The sequence below is a fragment of the Podospora pseudopauciseta genome, chromosome 1 (genome assembly GCF_035222475.1).
Source record: "Podospora pseudopauciseta strain CBS 411.78 chromosome 1, whole genome shotgun sequence".
Taxonomy (NCBI): Eukaryota; Fungi; Ascomycota; class Sordariomycetes; order Sordariales; family Podosporaceae; genus Podospora; species Podospora pseudopauciseta.
In genome coordinates, this window is record NC_085892.1 from 6,299,838 (window position 1) to 6,312,950 (window position 13,113).

The 13,113-nt window shown below is 51.8% G+C and overlaps 5 protein-coding genes across 5 annotated transcripts; 1 reads left to right on the forward strand and 4 right to left on the reverse strand.

Moving 5' to 3' along the window:
• Positions 1-3,287: 3,287 nt before the first annotated feature.
• SUB2_1 (Suppressor of the cold-sensitive snRNP biogenesis mutant brr1-1) lies at positions 3,288-4,911 on the reverse strand (the record flags this gene model as incomplete). Its single annotated transcript, XM_062905396.1, has 3 exons — positions 3,288-3,794; positions 3,849-4,467; positions 4,527-4,911. The coding sequence occupies 3 exons, from the start codon at positions 4,909-4,911 to the stop codon at positions 3,746-3,748; spliced, it is 1,053 nt and encodes a 350-aa protein (XP_062771400.1). The 3' UTR covers positions 3,288-3,745.
• Positions 4,912-5,595: 684 nt separating this feature from the next.
• Positions 5,596-5,823, reverse strand: SUB2_2 (Suppressor of the cold-sensitive snRNP biogenesis mutant brr1-1; the record flags this gene model as incomplete). The annotated part of the gene is made up of 1 exon (XM_062905397.1): positions 5,596-5,823. One exon carries the CDS (start codon positions 5,821-5,823, stop codon positions 5,596-5,598), a length of 228 nt encoding a protein of 75 aa, XP_062771401.1.
• Positions 5,824-6,375: 552 nt separating this feature from the next.
• On the forward strand, positions 6,376-6,849 carry QC763_117340 (uncharacterized protein; the record flags this gene model as incomplete). The annotated part of the gene is made up of 1 exon (XM_062908317.1): positions 6,376-6,849. The coding sequence occupies one exon, from the start codon at positions 6,376-6,378 to the stop codon at positions 6,847-6,849; it is 474 nt and encodes a 157-aa protein (XP_062771402.1).
• Positions 6,850-7,295: 446 nt separating this feature from the next.
• QC763_117343 (uncharacterized protein) lies at positions 7,296-7,922 on the reverse strand (the record flags this gene model as incomplete). Its single annotated transcript, XM_062908318.1, has 3 exons — positions 7,652-7,922; positions 7,468-7,589; positions 7,296-7,386 (listed from the first exon to the last, which is right to left on the reverse strand). The coding sequence occupies exons 1-3, from the start codon at positions 7,736-7,738 to the stop codon at positions 7,296-7,298; spliced, it is 300 nt and encodes a 99-aa protein (XP_062771403.1). The 5' UTR covers positions 7,739-7,922.
• A 685-nt stretch (positions 7,923-8,607) lies between these two features.
• On the reverse strand, positions 8,608-12,861 carry QC763_117350 (uncharacterized protein). Its single transcript, XM_062908319.1, has 5 exons — positions 12,590-12,861; positions 12,100-12,220; positions 11,964-12,004; positions 11,427-11,859; positions 8,608-11,366 (listed from the first exon to the last, which is right to left on the reverse strand). Exons 1-5 carry the CDS (start codon positions 12,624-12,626, stop codon positions 9,641-9,643), a joined length of 2,358 nt encoding a protein of 785 aa, XP_062771404.1. The 5' UTR covers positions 12,627-12,861; the 3' UTR covers positions 8,608-9,640.
• Positions 12,862-13,113: the final 252 nt, after the last annotated feature.

A 13,113-nucleotide genomic window follows, 5' to 3' on the forward strand; every position in this document is an offset into this window, starting at 1 on the left:
GGGGCCAAGGCAGCAGTGGGATTTGGGGGTTGGTTCCACTTTTGACCTCGTTCGTACTGCAGAGCAACACCAGTTATTCTTGACCAGAAACTCCGTCGGGAAGATCGGGACAGGTTCAACTATGGGATCTCGGATGTGAGGCTGTTGTCTTGGTTGTATGGTAGCCAACGTGACAACTGGCCTCGACGAGGGCCATGATGAAACTACACACATGAGAAATAGGGCTGGAAACCGGAACCAACGGGGAGGCGAATCACAGATAGGGGATTAGATATTACGAACTTGAGCCATCGGAGATTTGAGTCGAAGGGGAAGGTAGGTGATCCTTTAGCAGCAGTTGTGGTACAAGCTAAGTGAGGCAACGCCAAAGGGCAGGTGAGCTACACACCATTACGGGCTTGGTCATCCAACCATCTCTCACGAAAAATTAGCAGTGGGTTTTGCCCACATTTGCCCTTGAGCGTAGGATACGAAGAATGTGGCGGTTGAGAGCCTGTCATTCTCGCTCAATCTTTTAACCTTGATCCCTACCTCCTTGGTTTCTGAGGGGATGGGTATCTCATGTGATTTCAAGCTTTGAAATTCTCACGAGGGGCGCTGAGGGGGGCGTTGAGTATGAGGATGGGAGGGGAAGGAAGGTAAGCCGAAACTTACCGGAGCTGCTGTTGGTGGAATTTTGGCCCGATCGATCGGAAAGCTCTTATTTTCTGGGTTTGGAAAGTGCGAGAGTTTGAACGCGGCGCAGTTGTCTTACGACAATAGTGAGTGAAATTTCGAAGGTGAGGTGAGGGGGGTTAAGGTGAGGTGGGGGAATGGGCTTGCCGTGATTTGCCTCCGTCACTAGAGTGAAGTCACTTGTTCACTTCATTCATCACAGTTAGCTTATTGCCACATCGGAACCTTGCTTGTGATGTGGGATCTTGCCATTCGCGGCGTTGTGCACGTATCTGACCATGAAGGACACGATAGTCACACAGAGGACACATTGACCTGCGGTCAAGCTCGCATACGAGCTCGCATCTGATCGAGCCTTGCTGATGATGATAGCGGGAAGTTGTGAGGATTTCACTTTACACATGAGCAAGAGCCTCATTCGGTGCGGGCTATTTACTTCGTCACAGTCATACAGGTGGCCAGTCACTCGCTCGTGCATAGTTTTTCGTTCACTCAGTCATACAATCTGCCTTCATTCTGTGGCCCTCATGTGTAGGCCTTTCGATCTGGCTTCACTTTTATTTCCCCCATATCTCAACTGCCAGGCATGATAATCACGCTCGAGATATGAGATGACAAGCAGGCAGACAGGCAACAAGGTGAGGCAAGGTGAAGCAAGCTCACCATGAGGCCTCACACAAAACCAGTCACATACTTCATGACGTTTTCAACAGCCCGCATCAACCCGAGTACGATCACCCTCACACAGACTGCCTCACCTGCCTTGCCCATCTTCCCGCTCTGTGTCCTCCACAACAAACATGCCGGTAGTTCACAACCCCAGCCCTGTGATAATAAACAGGTTACATACCTCTGGCCCCCTACATTGCCCTATATCGTAGAAACAGCTCGGCAAACATTCTTTGCCTATTGGCTCCCGGTGGAATGACAGCACTCGACCAAGAAGTGATACCCATATCACCTCACACAAACTACCCAGTGATATGGTATGGTATCATGGTGCCACAAACAAACAAACAAACACTCTTTCCATTCGGTAAGAGTGTTATGTATGAGGGGGTCGTAGACAGATCGGCCGCCTTGCCGCTGCTGAGCCGTGGTGGAAACATGGGGGAGGCCATGTTCGTGACCCATACACACTTTACAAGCCAGCAAAGGTAGGGTCAGAGAGGCCAACCATGGGGGCCAAGGCTCATCATTTAGATGGAAATGAGTGTGCTTTGTTGACCGTCAGTCTGAAGGCCATGTATGATGATGTGGTCATCATAAGGCTTTGCCAACAAGACACATAGGCACGTAAGAAGGGTAGATTACTGCACTCAGATGTGAACAAGCCTGTGTTTGGATAAGTATCTAATATTGTAACTCAGAGCTTGTGAGGATGATTCGGTGAAGCTCTGCTAGGGTGGAAACAAATCATGATGATTCTGCAAGGTACCTTAGGTAGCTATGAATCATACCTGCCTCACTCACCCACATCCTCACTTTGTAAGGGGTAGCTACCGGCAGGTGATCCCACAACTAGAATAAACATGTTATCATCCAAAGTACCTTGTGGCTGCTTAAAGTCATCGTGGATATGTTTACTCACTCATGCTTTATCTCCATGTTCTGCTTCCTTGCCCAAGTCATGAACGAGCAGCTACCATCATCAACCCAATGACCAAGAGTTTGATACTCGGGGTAAGTTCGGTTCATCGTAATAAACTTGCATGACATCCACACTTCAATGGAGGTACACCAGACCCCAAAAGAAGTACACCGTTCTTGCCGCCGTGACCAGCCAAGTAATGATATCGTGCATATGCCCCCCTCACAAGGAACCAAAAGGGGTAGACCGACTCTCATTCCATCCGGCCAGCCAAAAGTGGAAAGAAGCCTAATGCAATGTTACAGATCATCACCCCCCAAACTTGAAACTGCAATAGTGACATTGTTTCGGGACAGTCTTCTCAACACGACATAATCCACAAAGTATACACCAAGTTACTCGACAATATTTCCCCCTGACCACAACACCTTCCTTACCAGCTCAGAGTCATACCCCCCTATTAGTCTCTGCCAATTCACCAGCAACATGTAGATACATCAAGGAGGGGTATCCCGCAAGGCATAACCCGCGAGCCCATACCTAGGTGCTCGAAATAGCTTCCCACGATCAGATACCTACCTACCAAGGTAAGATGGAGACAAACACAAGCCCCCGGATGAGTCAAGCCTGTGTGGTCACAAACATTCGCCATCATCACAGTTACTCATGCTTGTATGACGCATACGGCGTAATAAAAAAACACCTACCTATCGCTATTGAAAGTCGTGATCATTATTCACAAGACTTATCACTCCCAGCTGACTGCTGTTGGGTTGTTGGGCACCGACGCCGAGACTCGCTCCTTAACCACGAAAGCTTCAGGCCGAAAGTAGAGTCAAAACAACAATACAAGACGGGGGTGGGGAGGTTGGGGGACTTGACTTATGATTGACGATGAATCATCCCGACAAGGAGTTACAATTGGGCAGCTCAAGGCCAACAAACACCAACCGTCATACCACATGGAGAAAATCTAGGATGGTGTCAGAACTCTAGTCGCCAACAATGTAACAATCATTGCCAGATAGGAGAACAGAACATATCCATTGAGCAAGGTAACTAACTACCGAGGATGTATACGAGCCTCCCAACCCAAACCAGTTCGGCCACCCCAAGAGGAAACGCATCCCACCACCCCTTTACTTGAGACAAGCGATACAATGCAGTGTTCCAATAACAACCAGTGGCGATGTGTCTCCCCTCATGCAGCAATTGATGTTGACACCAACTCAGCATGAGCACCAGCAAGAGAGAAGCTGTTTCTGAAAGCATGGCGATAATCGATGGTCTGTACTAATCATACAAAACTAAACCACCTATTGGGCCCTTGCTGCATATATTCTGCCACTTTTGATGCTTTTCCCTTTGCAACCATATCCGCCGTTTCAGAAAAAAAAAAGAGGAAAAAGCAATCGCCAAACTAATTAAAAGTGAGAAGTGGTATGCCAGGGCCAAGCTCAACAAACACCAACAACTCGTCTAAGAGGCCATGTAAGTGGAGGCATCAATACCCTCCTTGGGGAACTCACTAGTAAACAGTTAGCAGACAATTCCGGAAGTTGACTAGGAAGGTATTACGTACGGAAGAGCGACCTCAAAGCGTTTCTCAATGGCTTGGAGGACCTCCTTGTCCTGCTCGGTGGTCACGAAGGAGATGGCGAGACCCTTGGTACCGAAACGTCCAGCACGACCGACACGGTGGAGGTAGGAATCGGCATCAGCGGGCATGTCATAATTGATAGCGAGGTTGATCCGCTCGATATCGATACCACGGCCGAAAACGTCGGTGGCCACGCAGATACGCTTGTTGAACTCCTTGAACTCTTTGTATCTCTTGATACGCTCCTCTTGGCTGACACCGGAGTGGACGGCAATCGAAGGGAAGTTGCACTCGCGGAGGAGCTTATCCAGCTCGGTAGCGCGCAGGGTGCTTTTGACAAAGATGATGACCTGGTTGAACTGGAGGTCGTCCAGGAGCTCGTTCAGCTTACGGTTCTTCTCCCTCTCTTCAAGGGCAAGATAGTACTGCTGTAAGCCGTGGAGCGTCAACTTGGTATCCTCATCGACGTAGTGCTCGGTGGGGTTCTGCATGAACTTCCGGCAAATGGGCTTGATCTCGTCGGACAAAGTGGCCGAAAACATCATCACCTGCTTCTGCTGAGGAGTAGCACGGAAGATCTCCTGCACGTCACGGCGCATGTCTGATAGATCATTAGCGGTTTGGCCCAAAAAAAAAAACCACAAATGATAATCGCCTTACCAATCTGATCAAGCATCTTGTCACACTCATCGAGGACGAACATTCTAACACTGCCAAGACGGAGGTGCTTGTCGCGGACAAGGGCGTTCAAGCGGCCAGGTGTGCCGACAATGATGTGGGGGTGGGTGTCCTTGTTCTTGAGTATCTCGGCATCCTTCTGGATAGGAGTACCACCGTAGAAGACGCCGGTCTTGATGTCGGGCATGTACTTGCTGAAGCGGTTGTACTCGTTGCGAATCTGGAAGGCCAGCTCACGGGTGTGGCACATAACCAACACGGAGCACTCGCCGGCAACAGGCTCGACCTGCTGGAGGGTCGTGAGGACGAAGACGGCAGTCTTACCGAGACCGGACTTGGCCTGGCAGATGATGTCACCACCAAGCATAGCCTGGGGAATGGTGGTCTGTTGAACTGTAGTCGGGCATCGGATTAGAACTGGATACGCAAATTTGGACAGAACGATGTGTGGGAAGGTTCATCAGAAGCCCGTCCATCGTCGCAGCAAAGACATGTCGACCACTCCTCCTCCTACAACACCAATCTTCTCCTTCCAAACCAAGGTGTGCCCCGAGACCAGCTGAGCGAGATGCAGAAAACGCGACCACCTGTCACGGCAACGACGTTCCCACGCATCCGCGAAAACCACGACCAAAGGCCAATGGATGATGGAGACGGGGGAACAAGGTCCCTTTGTGAAACCTCCCGAAGGAGTTCGAGGTATGGAGCTCGAGTGAGCAATGAAGCAACCTTGTCGCTTTCCAAGCGCCGACTCAACCCAAGCGCGACAGCCGAGGCCATCTATGAGAGGTTTCTCTTGCGCAAGAGCTCATTGGATTTTCCAGAAGCATGGTTTGCCGCTCGGGGTCGCCCCCGAGCGGTCTGACGGTCGCATGGTGAAGAGTCACCAGGTGCTTGCGCAAAGCGCGTCGACGGCGCGCCAACCAATAGCTCCATCCGATGATAGTCTTGTTTCAAAAATTGCTTTGCGTAGCTTTGCCTTTGCTTGCGAGATGGACGGACCCGTGATGATAGGAAGGAATAACGGGATGCTGGGGATGAGATTTGGTCACTAACCCTCCGAGGGATGTTCGAAACCGCAATCGGCAATCGCACGGAGAAGTTCAGGCTTCAACAGAAAGTCGCGGAAACCAGTCGAGTGAATACCGACATAGGAACCCTTCTTGTCGACATTTTGGGCAGCAGCGGCATCCGCCTTCTTGCCGTTGGAAGCGGGAGCGGTGGTCTCCTGGTTGAGCTCGTCGTCGGAGTAGTCGATGAGATCCTCCTCAGCAGACATGTTGGCTAGTTATTTGGCGAAAACTGGAAACGGTCGCAAGGCTTGTCGTGAAAACAAAAGAGGCGATGGCGCCAAAAGTCGTCAGGAAGAGTCGCGTCTGGTGAAGAAAATAAATCACCGAGTGGAAAGTCGCAAGGTGAGAAGAAAGAGGCGCGCGTTGGTGATGAATACCAAGACTGTCAGATGGCGAGGGGTTGGCGCGTTGATGAGAAGAGGATGTCAGAAAAGGAAGGGAGGGAGCAGAAAGGCGAAAATAAGGTTGGAGGTCAAGCAGCACGCACAGCCTCAAAACCTGACCGCAATCAGCTCTAACCACGAGTGGCTTAGCCAGAGCCGGAAAGGTGCCGCTTGGCCCGTGCACTGGGCGCTGGTGGGGCCAACGGAACCGTCAGAGCACAGGCCACCCTGTGACAGTTCCAATTCACTTTTGATGTCTTTTTGATTCACTTGGCCTTCTTGGCCGGGCAAGCTTTTTCTGTGTCAGTTGACATTCACAAACGATCGTGATAAAAAGAAAAGACAACTCGACCTTCATTCCGATTTCCTTTCATTATGGCAAAGGCAAAAAATGGTGGCGGCGGGGTGCAAAACAAGGCCATCTATTCTCGACTATCATTTCTTCAGCAAGCAGCCGTTTTCCTCTCGACAGCAACTCTGGACGGTGATGGTTCCAATATCTCAGAGCTCAACAAGGATCAAAACCCCCCACTTCAAGGTGCTGGAAGACGTCTAGCCACTGACTTGCGCGCTGTGTCCCTGAAGAGCCGGATTCGATTGAACCCAGCAGTAAAGCAGAGCATCTGCAAGTTCTGTGACTCGGTCCTCATTGACGGGGAGTCTTGCACTTCGGGAATCGAGAACAAGAGTAAGGGAGGTAGGAAGCCATGGGCCGATATTTTGGTTCGCAAGTGCCATGCTTGCGGCAAGGAGAGAAGGTATCCAGTGTGCACCAAGAGGACAAAGAGAAAGACAGAGAGGCCGGTTGCGACCCCCGATGAACCAGACATGATGGACCAAACTGGATGAAGAATTCCGAACTTGAATGTCAGTTTATAATTTCCTCGGGGATGCATTGGCTTGCTCCTTGTAGATGAGGGACATATTCAAGGCCTAGGTGCCATGTCAGACAGCAAAACCGATGAGGAGATGTCGTCTCGAATCCCCAGGTGCCCTCGATATCCTTCAACATGGTCCTCAGAAGCACCAGCATTGGTACTACCCAGGTGATCAGACCAGAAGCTCTCAGCGTTCAAGAACACCAACTTTCCAGTGCCACCGTCAACAAACTGCAAGGCATCGGATATCAGTCGTTCCACCACCAAGCACCTGCTATCATTCGTCTCTATCTACACAGCAGTAACCATGCTGCCCACCAAACAGTCGAGCCACGCGTCTTCTGTCGCCATATGACAGAACCTCATCCCAGCAAACCACCCGCATTGTCTCAGAACCTGCACCTACCCGCCGGTCCTTCAGTTTGGTCCGCCGCCGCCTCCTCCTCCTCCCTGCTGCTGGTTCTGTTGCACCGACTCCTCCCCGAGGACTTTACTCGCGGCCATGAATCTATGATCCGACAACGACGGGCGGGTGTCTGTCAGTTTCAACCGTATGTAAAGTACACCAAAGCCAAGTAGGGTTACTCACAACCCCGCATGCCAACTTCCCAGTCCGCGCATGGACTCGGCCTGTACGCTGGTCATACGGAGGAGGTTCTCAGTGTCGGCGAGGTTGTTGGAAAGCTGGGCTAGTTGTTGTTGGAGTTGGGCCTGGGTGGTGTTAGTATCAGCATCAAATATCACAATATCAAGGACAGAGAATGTAAACAAACCAGTTGTCTAGCTTTAACAGCCCCCCCAGATGAAGCCATAGACTGGCGTGTTTGTGTGGGGGCGCTGCCGTAGCCTCGTGATGCCATGGTGTGTGCTGTTGTGGACTGATATGCAGGTGGTCTGATGGCTAGGTAGGCAAAGGACGAAAGGAAATAAAGAAGTCCAAAGTGGGCCCACCGCTGTATAGCGGGTTACGTTGTGATATTTCAATGTGGGATTTTGTATGGATGGGAATCCCAAGCACGCGTGTTGTTCAGTGATGCGGATGGAACAAAAAGCCCTTAACACGAGAGCGGGGCCGCAGGGCGTTGTCAAACGCGTTTTTGGCGGGGTAGCTTTGGGGGGTTATAGCAGCAACAGCACTGCCTGGGCGATTCAATGCCTTGGACTTACGGAGATAGATAGATGACTTGAGAGAGGCTTCAGTCTGGAGGCTCGGATTTTGACTGAGAGCATACTCAAGATATGCCTCTTGTTTTCGATCTGGAAGAACCCTATCATCCATGACTTCATCACACCTGAGAATTCAGACGAGACACCACACAATGGAATCCCGAGGAGATCATAGCAACTTCCCATGCAGTACTCTTCAACACAGCATAACAACATCAACAAAAACAACGCCCTCTTTGCTCCCGTATCTGCTCCCCCGCCTCATGCCCGTCTCCCGAGGCGGACAACGTCAAGCTAATTCTTAGTTTCCGTGGCATGTTGCTGTTCTATGGCAGCAGCAATTGATCCCCTCAATGATCAGATCATACGCTCAGATCGCTTCGTCGTCAACCAGCCAACCTTGGTGGGATAATGAACCCTTTCAACAGACGTACCGAGCTGGCTCTACACCTACTTGTTGATTAATTTCTGAGTTCCTGAGTGTTTGGAAGCCTCTCGCCACAGGATCAACAACACCAAACACATATCAACTCAAAATAGCTAGAATCCATGATCAGTATATGTTTCAATCATCAACATTGTAATGCTTTGTATTTACCATCCAACTTCTTCGGCAAGCCCTTCCTTCCTCCTTTTACTTCTGTGTGTCCACACACTTCCCTCCTCTCCCCCCCGGCCCCTTCTCTGGGTAGGTATTACATCCCTCCTTGAATCAAAGACCCCAAAAGACAAACTACCGCCCTCTGATAGCCCACAACAAAACAATGCTCGTAGCTGCATAATGAATTTACCACCAATAAACATTGCATTATCGTCCTCCCTTTCCCCCTAAAGCACCCACACCGTTGAAACACACAGACAGAAAAAAAAAGCAACGTCGACCAAAAGGAAAAAAAGTTGTCATATGTACTTTGTCTCTTTCACTCAACTCTCTCTCTTCTTCTCTCTTACACAATTTCAACCCAACCTCCCGCACTCTTCATCATTTCCCCTCCACCTCTCCTCCTCGTTTTTGTACCCCTCTTCACTCTCTTCCTTCCCATCAAAAAATGCGATACTAGAAACACACAAAAGAAAAAGAAGACCAAAACACAAAGAAAAACTAACATTAATTTGATTTTTGTACGCGCGTTCGCCATGTGTGATTGAGAATCTGAGTGTTGTGTGTCAAAAGAAAAAGTCAAAGAATAGTCCAAAAATATTTCCCACTTCTTGCCCTTCCCACAACACGACATACACACACACAACACGGGTTCTCCCGCCACTCCCAACTCTCTAGACCATAGAAAAAATATGTGTGTATAAAACCTGTAATGTTCGTATCATTTCCTAACCCGTGAGAACGAATTCCATCTCGAAGCTTTGCTCCCCTCCCCGTTCCTTTCGCTCGCTTAATATGTTGTTGTTGCAATGTTGTGACTTTGTGTGTCGTGTGTAGATGTTCAACTTCTTCCTCCCGCTCTAGACCAAAACTGTCTTCTTCCCTCCGATCTTCTTGCCTCAGCTCGGCTCGTGGGTTCGTGGGAGGTGACGCAAAGGTGAGGAGCTTATGTGCCCCATTGGATGGGTGCTCCCTCATATCCAACACCAGCCTCTTAACGCACTCCAATCGGAGGACGGGGGCCTAGGCTGCTCTGACTGCTGGCAGCTGATGGCTCTGAATCAAGGTGGGTGGAATCACCACTGCCCGCGCTAGCACTCGCACTACCGGTCAGACTTCGCACAGTTTTAGTCTTTGGCGGTTGGAGGGCGCTCACCCCAGCGTGCTGTTCCACCTGTTGTGGCGCAACCATGTTTCCGTGACCGGGTGGGTATCGGGGCATGGGTTGTCGCACACCATCCGGAGGTGATGGTCTTCCGTTGATTGGCGGTCCAGCATAGCCATTTGGTGGTGATGGTCGTCCCTTGTTGGTCCCGGCACGCACAGATGGGGTGTAGGGGTTTCCTGGAGACTGGCTGGCACGCCGTACGCTGCCATTCATGCCCATAGGTGGGGGCCCTCCCTGATTGTACTGCAATTCATCGAGACGAGCAGCCGTCAGAGAATTGGCCCTCGAACCTGCGTGCATGGCCCCTCGATCCACGTTACCGTAGCGGTTAGACGTAAAGCCCAGCAGAGGATCGTCTAAGATGTTTTCGTGCAAGTTCGAAATGGCGGGTGTCATGACTTGACTTGAACGGTTGCGTCCAAAGCTAGGCCGGAACCTGCTGCGGGTTGACGGTATTGAGTCTGCCTCTGGGTTTTGGCGGAACTGGGCGGCATTGCTAGGCGCTTTCCTATTCTTCTTTGACGTGACGCTCATCATGTCGAAGTTATCAGGATCGATCATGGGGGCCATCGGCGTGGGGTCGAAGTAGTCTTCTCCGTCCTCGTCGTCGTCATCGTACATGCCACCCGGAGGGGGCCTTTGTGGTGGTGGCGGCCCTCTTCGGGGGCCGGGGCCAGGTCCGGGTCCAGGTCCAGGTCCGATACCAGCGGCAGCGCGCCTAAGTCTCATCTCCTGCTCCCTTAACGCAAGTTCCCGTTGCCGAAGCTGAAGCTCTCTTTCCCTGATGGCAAGGTCTTGTGGTGAAGTACCAGAATAGCCATTTTCGCTCCCCTCGGGGATATCATCATAGACCACCAAGTGGCTGAACTCTTCCAGATCCGTTCCTTCCATCGAACCTCGCCTCGAGGGCACACGTGAGTTTGGCCCCATTCCATTTGGCGGCATTCCATTAGGCGGACGTCCGTAACCGTTTGGTGGACCTCCGTTCATGGGCGGTGGTGGCCGGCGCATTCCAGGTCCGGGAGGGCCCATTTGCGAAGGAATTCTTGGACGTGGCCGGCCAGGAGGCATACCGTTCCCGTTGGGCATACCGTTCGGCATCGGTCGGGGTGGACCTTGAGACATCCGGGGCAGTGGGGAAGGCGTAGCAGACGGTGAGCCTGGCTGCGCTGGCGCCATTGTGGCGTCACCTTTCGGCCGGTTGCGATTGACCAAGTTGAGATTGTGGAGGATGGCGTAAAGCGTTTCAATCCGGGGAACTGCGACTCCAGTTTCTTGCGACAGCCTCATGGGCGATCCAAGATACGTCTCGATTTCCATGGGACGTCGTGCAATGTAGTCTTGCCACATGATGTTTTCGGCCCCATTTCTGGCAAATTCGTCGATCGTGCTCTGCTTGAATTCAGGAGGGAACTTACAGCCCTGCGCGTCCGCGAGCGCCAACATCTCGTCGATAATGTCGGACACCAGCTTGGCCACCCCAACCTTGTCGAGTAACGCGGCATAGTTGGGCGTTTCGAACAAGACCGTCAGTGGGTGAAATGCAATCGGGCTACAACACAGTTAGTCACCAACTGATATGCCTCCAGCTCATCAGCGTCCCAAGACTTACCCAATAACTCGTTCGTATTGCTGCTGTCGAATATTAGGCGACACCTTGCAATCGACCTGGCCGGTGCTCAAAGTCATGGCCAGAGCCTGTGCCATATCCTCTTGGATCGTGGGCGGAATGTTGGGGTTCTTGTTGGCAGGACCAACCCATAGTTCGGCCGACCCCTTGTGCTCGAATTCGCTTCCGCCAAGTTGGGCCAAGTCAGCGCCGCAAACGAGTGAGAGCACTACGTTTGTCGGGAACCGTTCCTCTATAGCCGATTCAAGTCCGAGTGCGTGGGTTGTGTTCACGAGGATGCAGGTATGTTGAGGCGTCACAACTGAATCGATCACCGAAGCGAGGTCGTAGACATCGGGGAGAGCTTTAATACAGAGAATGACGTAGTCGAAAGCTCCCTCCCTGCGTGTAGCAGCCTCCTCTGGCGTCCGGACGACTGTATATCAATTCCACGTTTTAGCAAATGAAAAACACACTGGTCGGTCGCTGGTGGGGAGCGCTCATCAATGGGGTGGAGCGTAGAAAAAAGAAGTTGCATACCATGACGGGGCTTAAACCGCTCGTTCCCAAAAACGAGAGATCTGGGCGCAGGACCGTTAGCATACACATCATCGCACGCATGCGTCAAGCAAAGAGGTTGGCAGGGCGGCTGCGTGGGTGAGAGGTAGGTGCTTACTTGAACGAGATGCCGTATTGCGACACATGCTCGTAGCCCGTTTTCCACACGAGGGTGACGTCGCAGGCATTAGTCGCTTGGAGCCTCCATGATAAGAAGGCAGAAACCGGATTCCCACCGACTGTGACAACATTCATCAGCTCATAGTCCGACATGTCTGGCTGCTCTGGCTAGAACACATGTGCAGCAATCCGTTGGGCAGTCTGTTCTTTTTGTTTTTCTGGGAAGAGGGTCGGGGGGGGTCGGGGAAAGAAAACGAGTGTGGTGGTGGTGGACAACGGGAAGGGTGTCAGGGGGAAGAAAGCTGGACGAGGGGAGCGCCAGAGAAGCGATGCCCACTCTTTTTGGGCTCCCGTCCCGGGAATTGAGGTGACACTAGGCTGAAGACGGGGATGGGGTGCACAGGAGGGGAATGGAGACAGAGGGACAAGAAACAGGACGAGACGGCGCAGCTCCAATTGCAACTGGCGCCGGTGGATGGGCTACTGACCTGATAGGATCTTGAGTCGGGGTGTCATGGGTGCCATGGTGGAGGCCCGATTCGGGATAGTGGGTAGGTCAAGTTTCGAAGCTGCGAGACCAGCAGCTGTGTCTGGCGGGCAGTGATCGACCAGCAGAACGGGACAAGAGAGCCAGCAGTGTTCTGCGAGCTGTGGTGGTGGTGGTGTGTGTGTACAGGTGTCCCACCAAGCGCGACCAAGTTCCCCTTTGTGGCTGGCTTGTTCTGCGGCTTCCAATCAACAATTTTTGTTTTCTTTTTGGTCTCTCCCGCTGTCGACTTCGAGATCTCGTTTCCGCGGTGGATCTTTAGTTTCTTTTTCCTCTCTCTGCCTTCTCCAATCTCCCCCACACAAGGCGGTCTCACCCACGAGAGGCCCTCTCGGCGCAGACTGTCGCGAAGACACCGGTCGTTCCCGAGATTTCGTCCAACGGGGCTTGCAGATCGGGGACTTGATGATAGAGCGATTGAAAGATATCACACAGACCCTTCGGGTGCTGGCTCAGCAAGCGAAC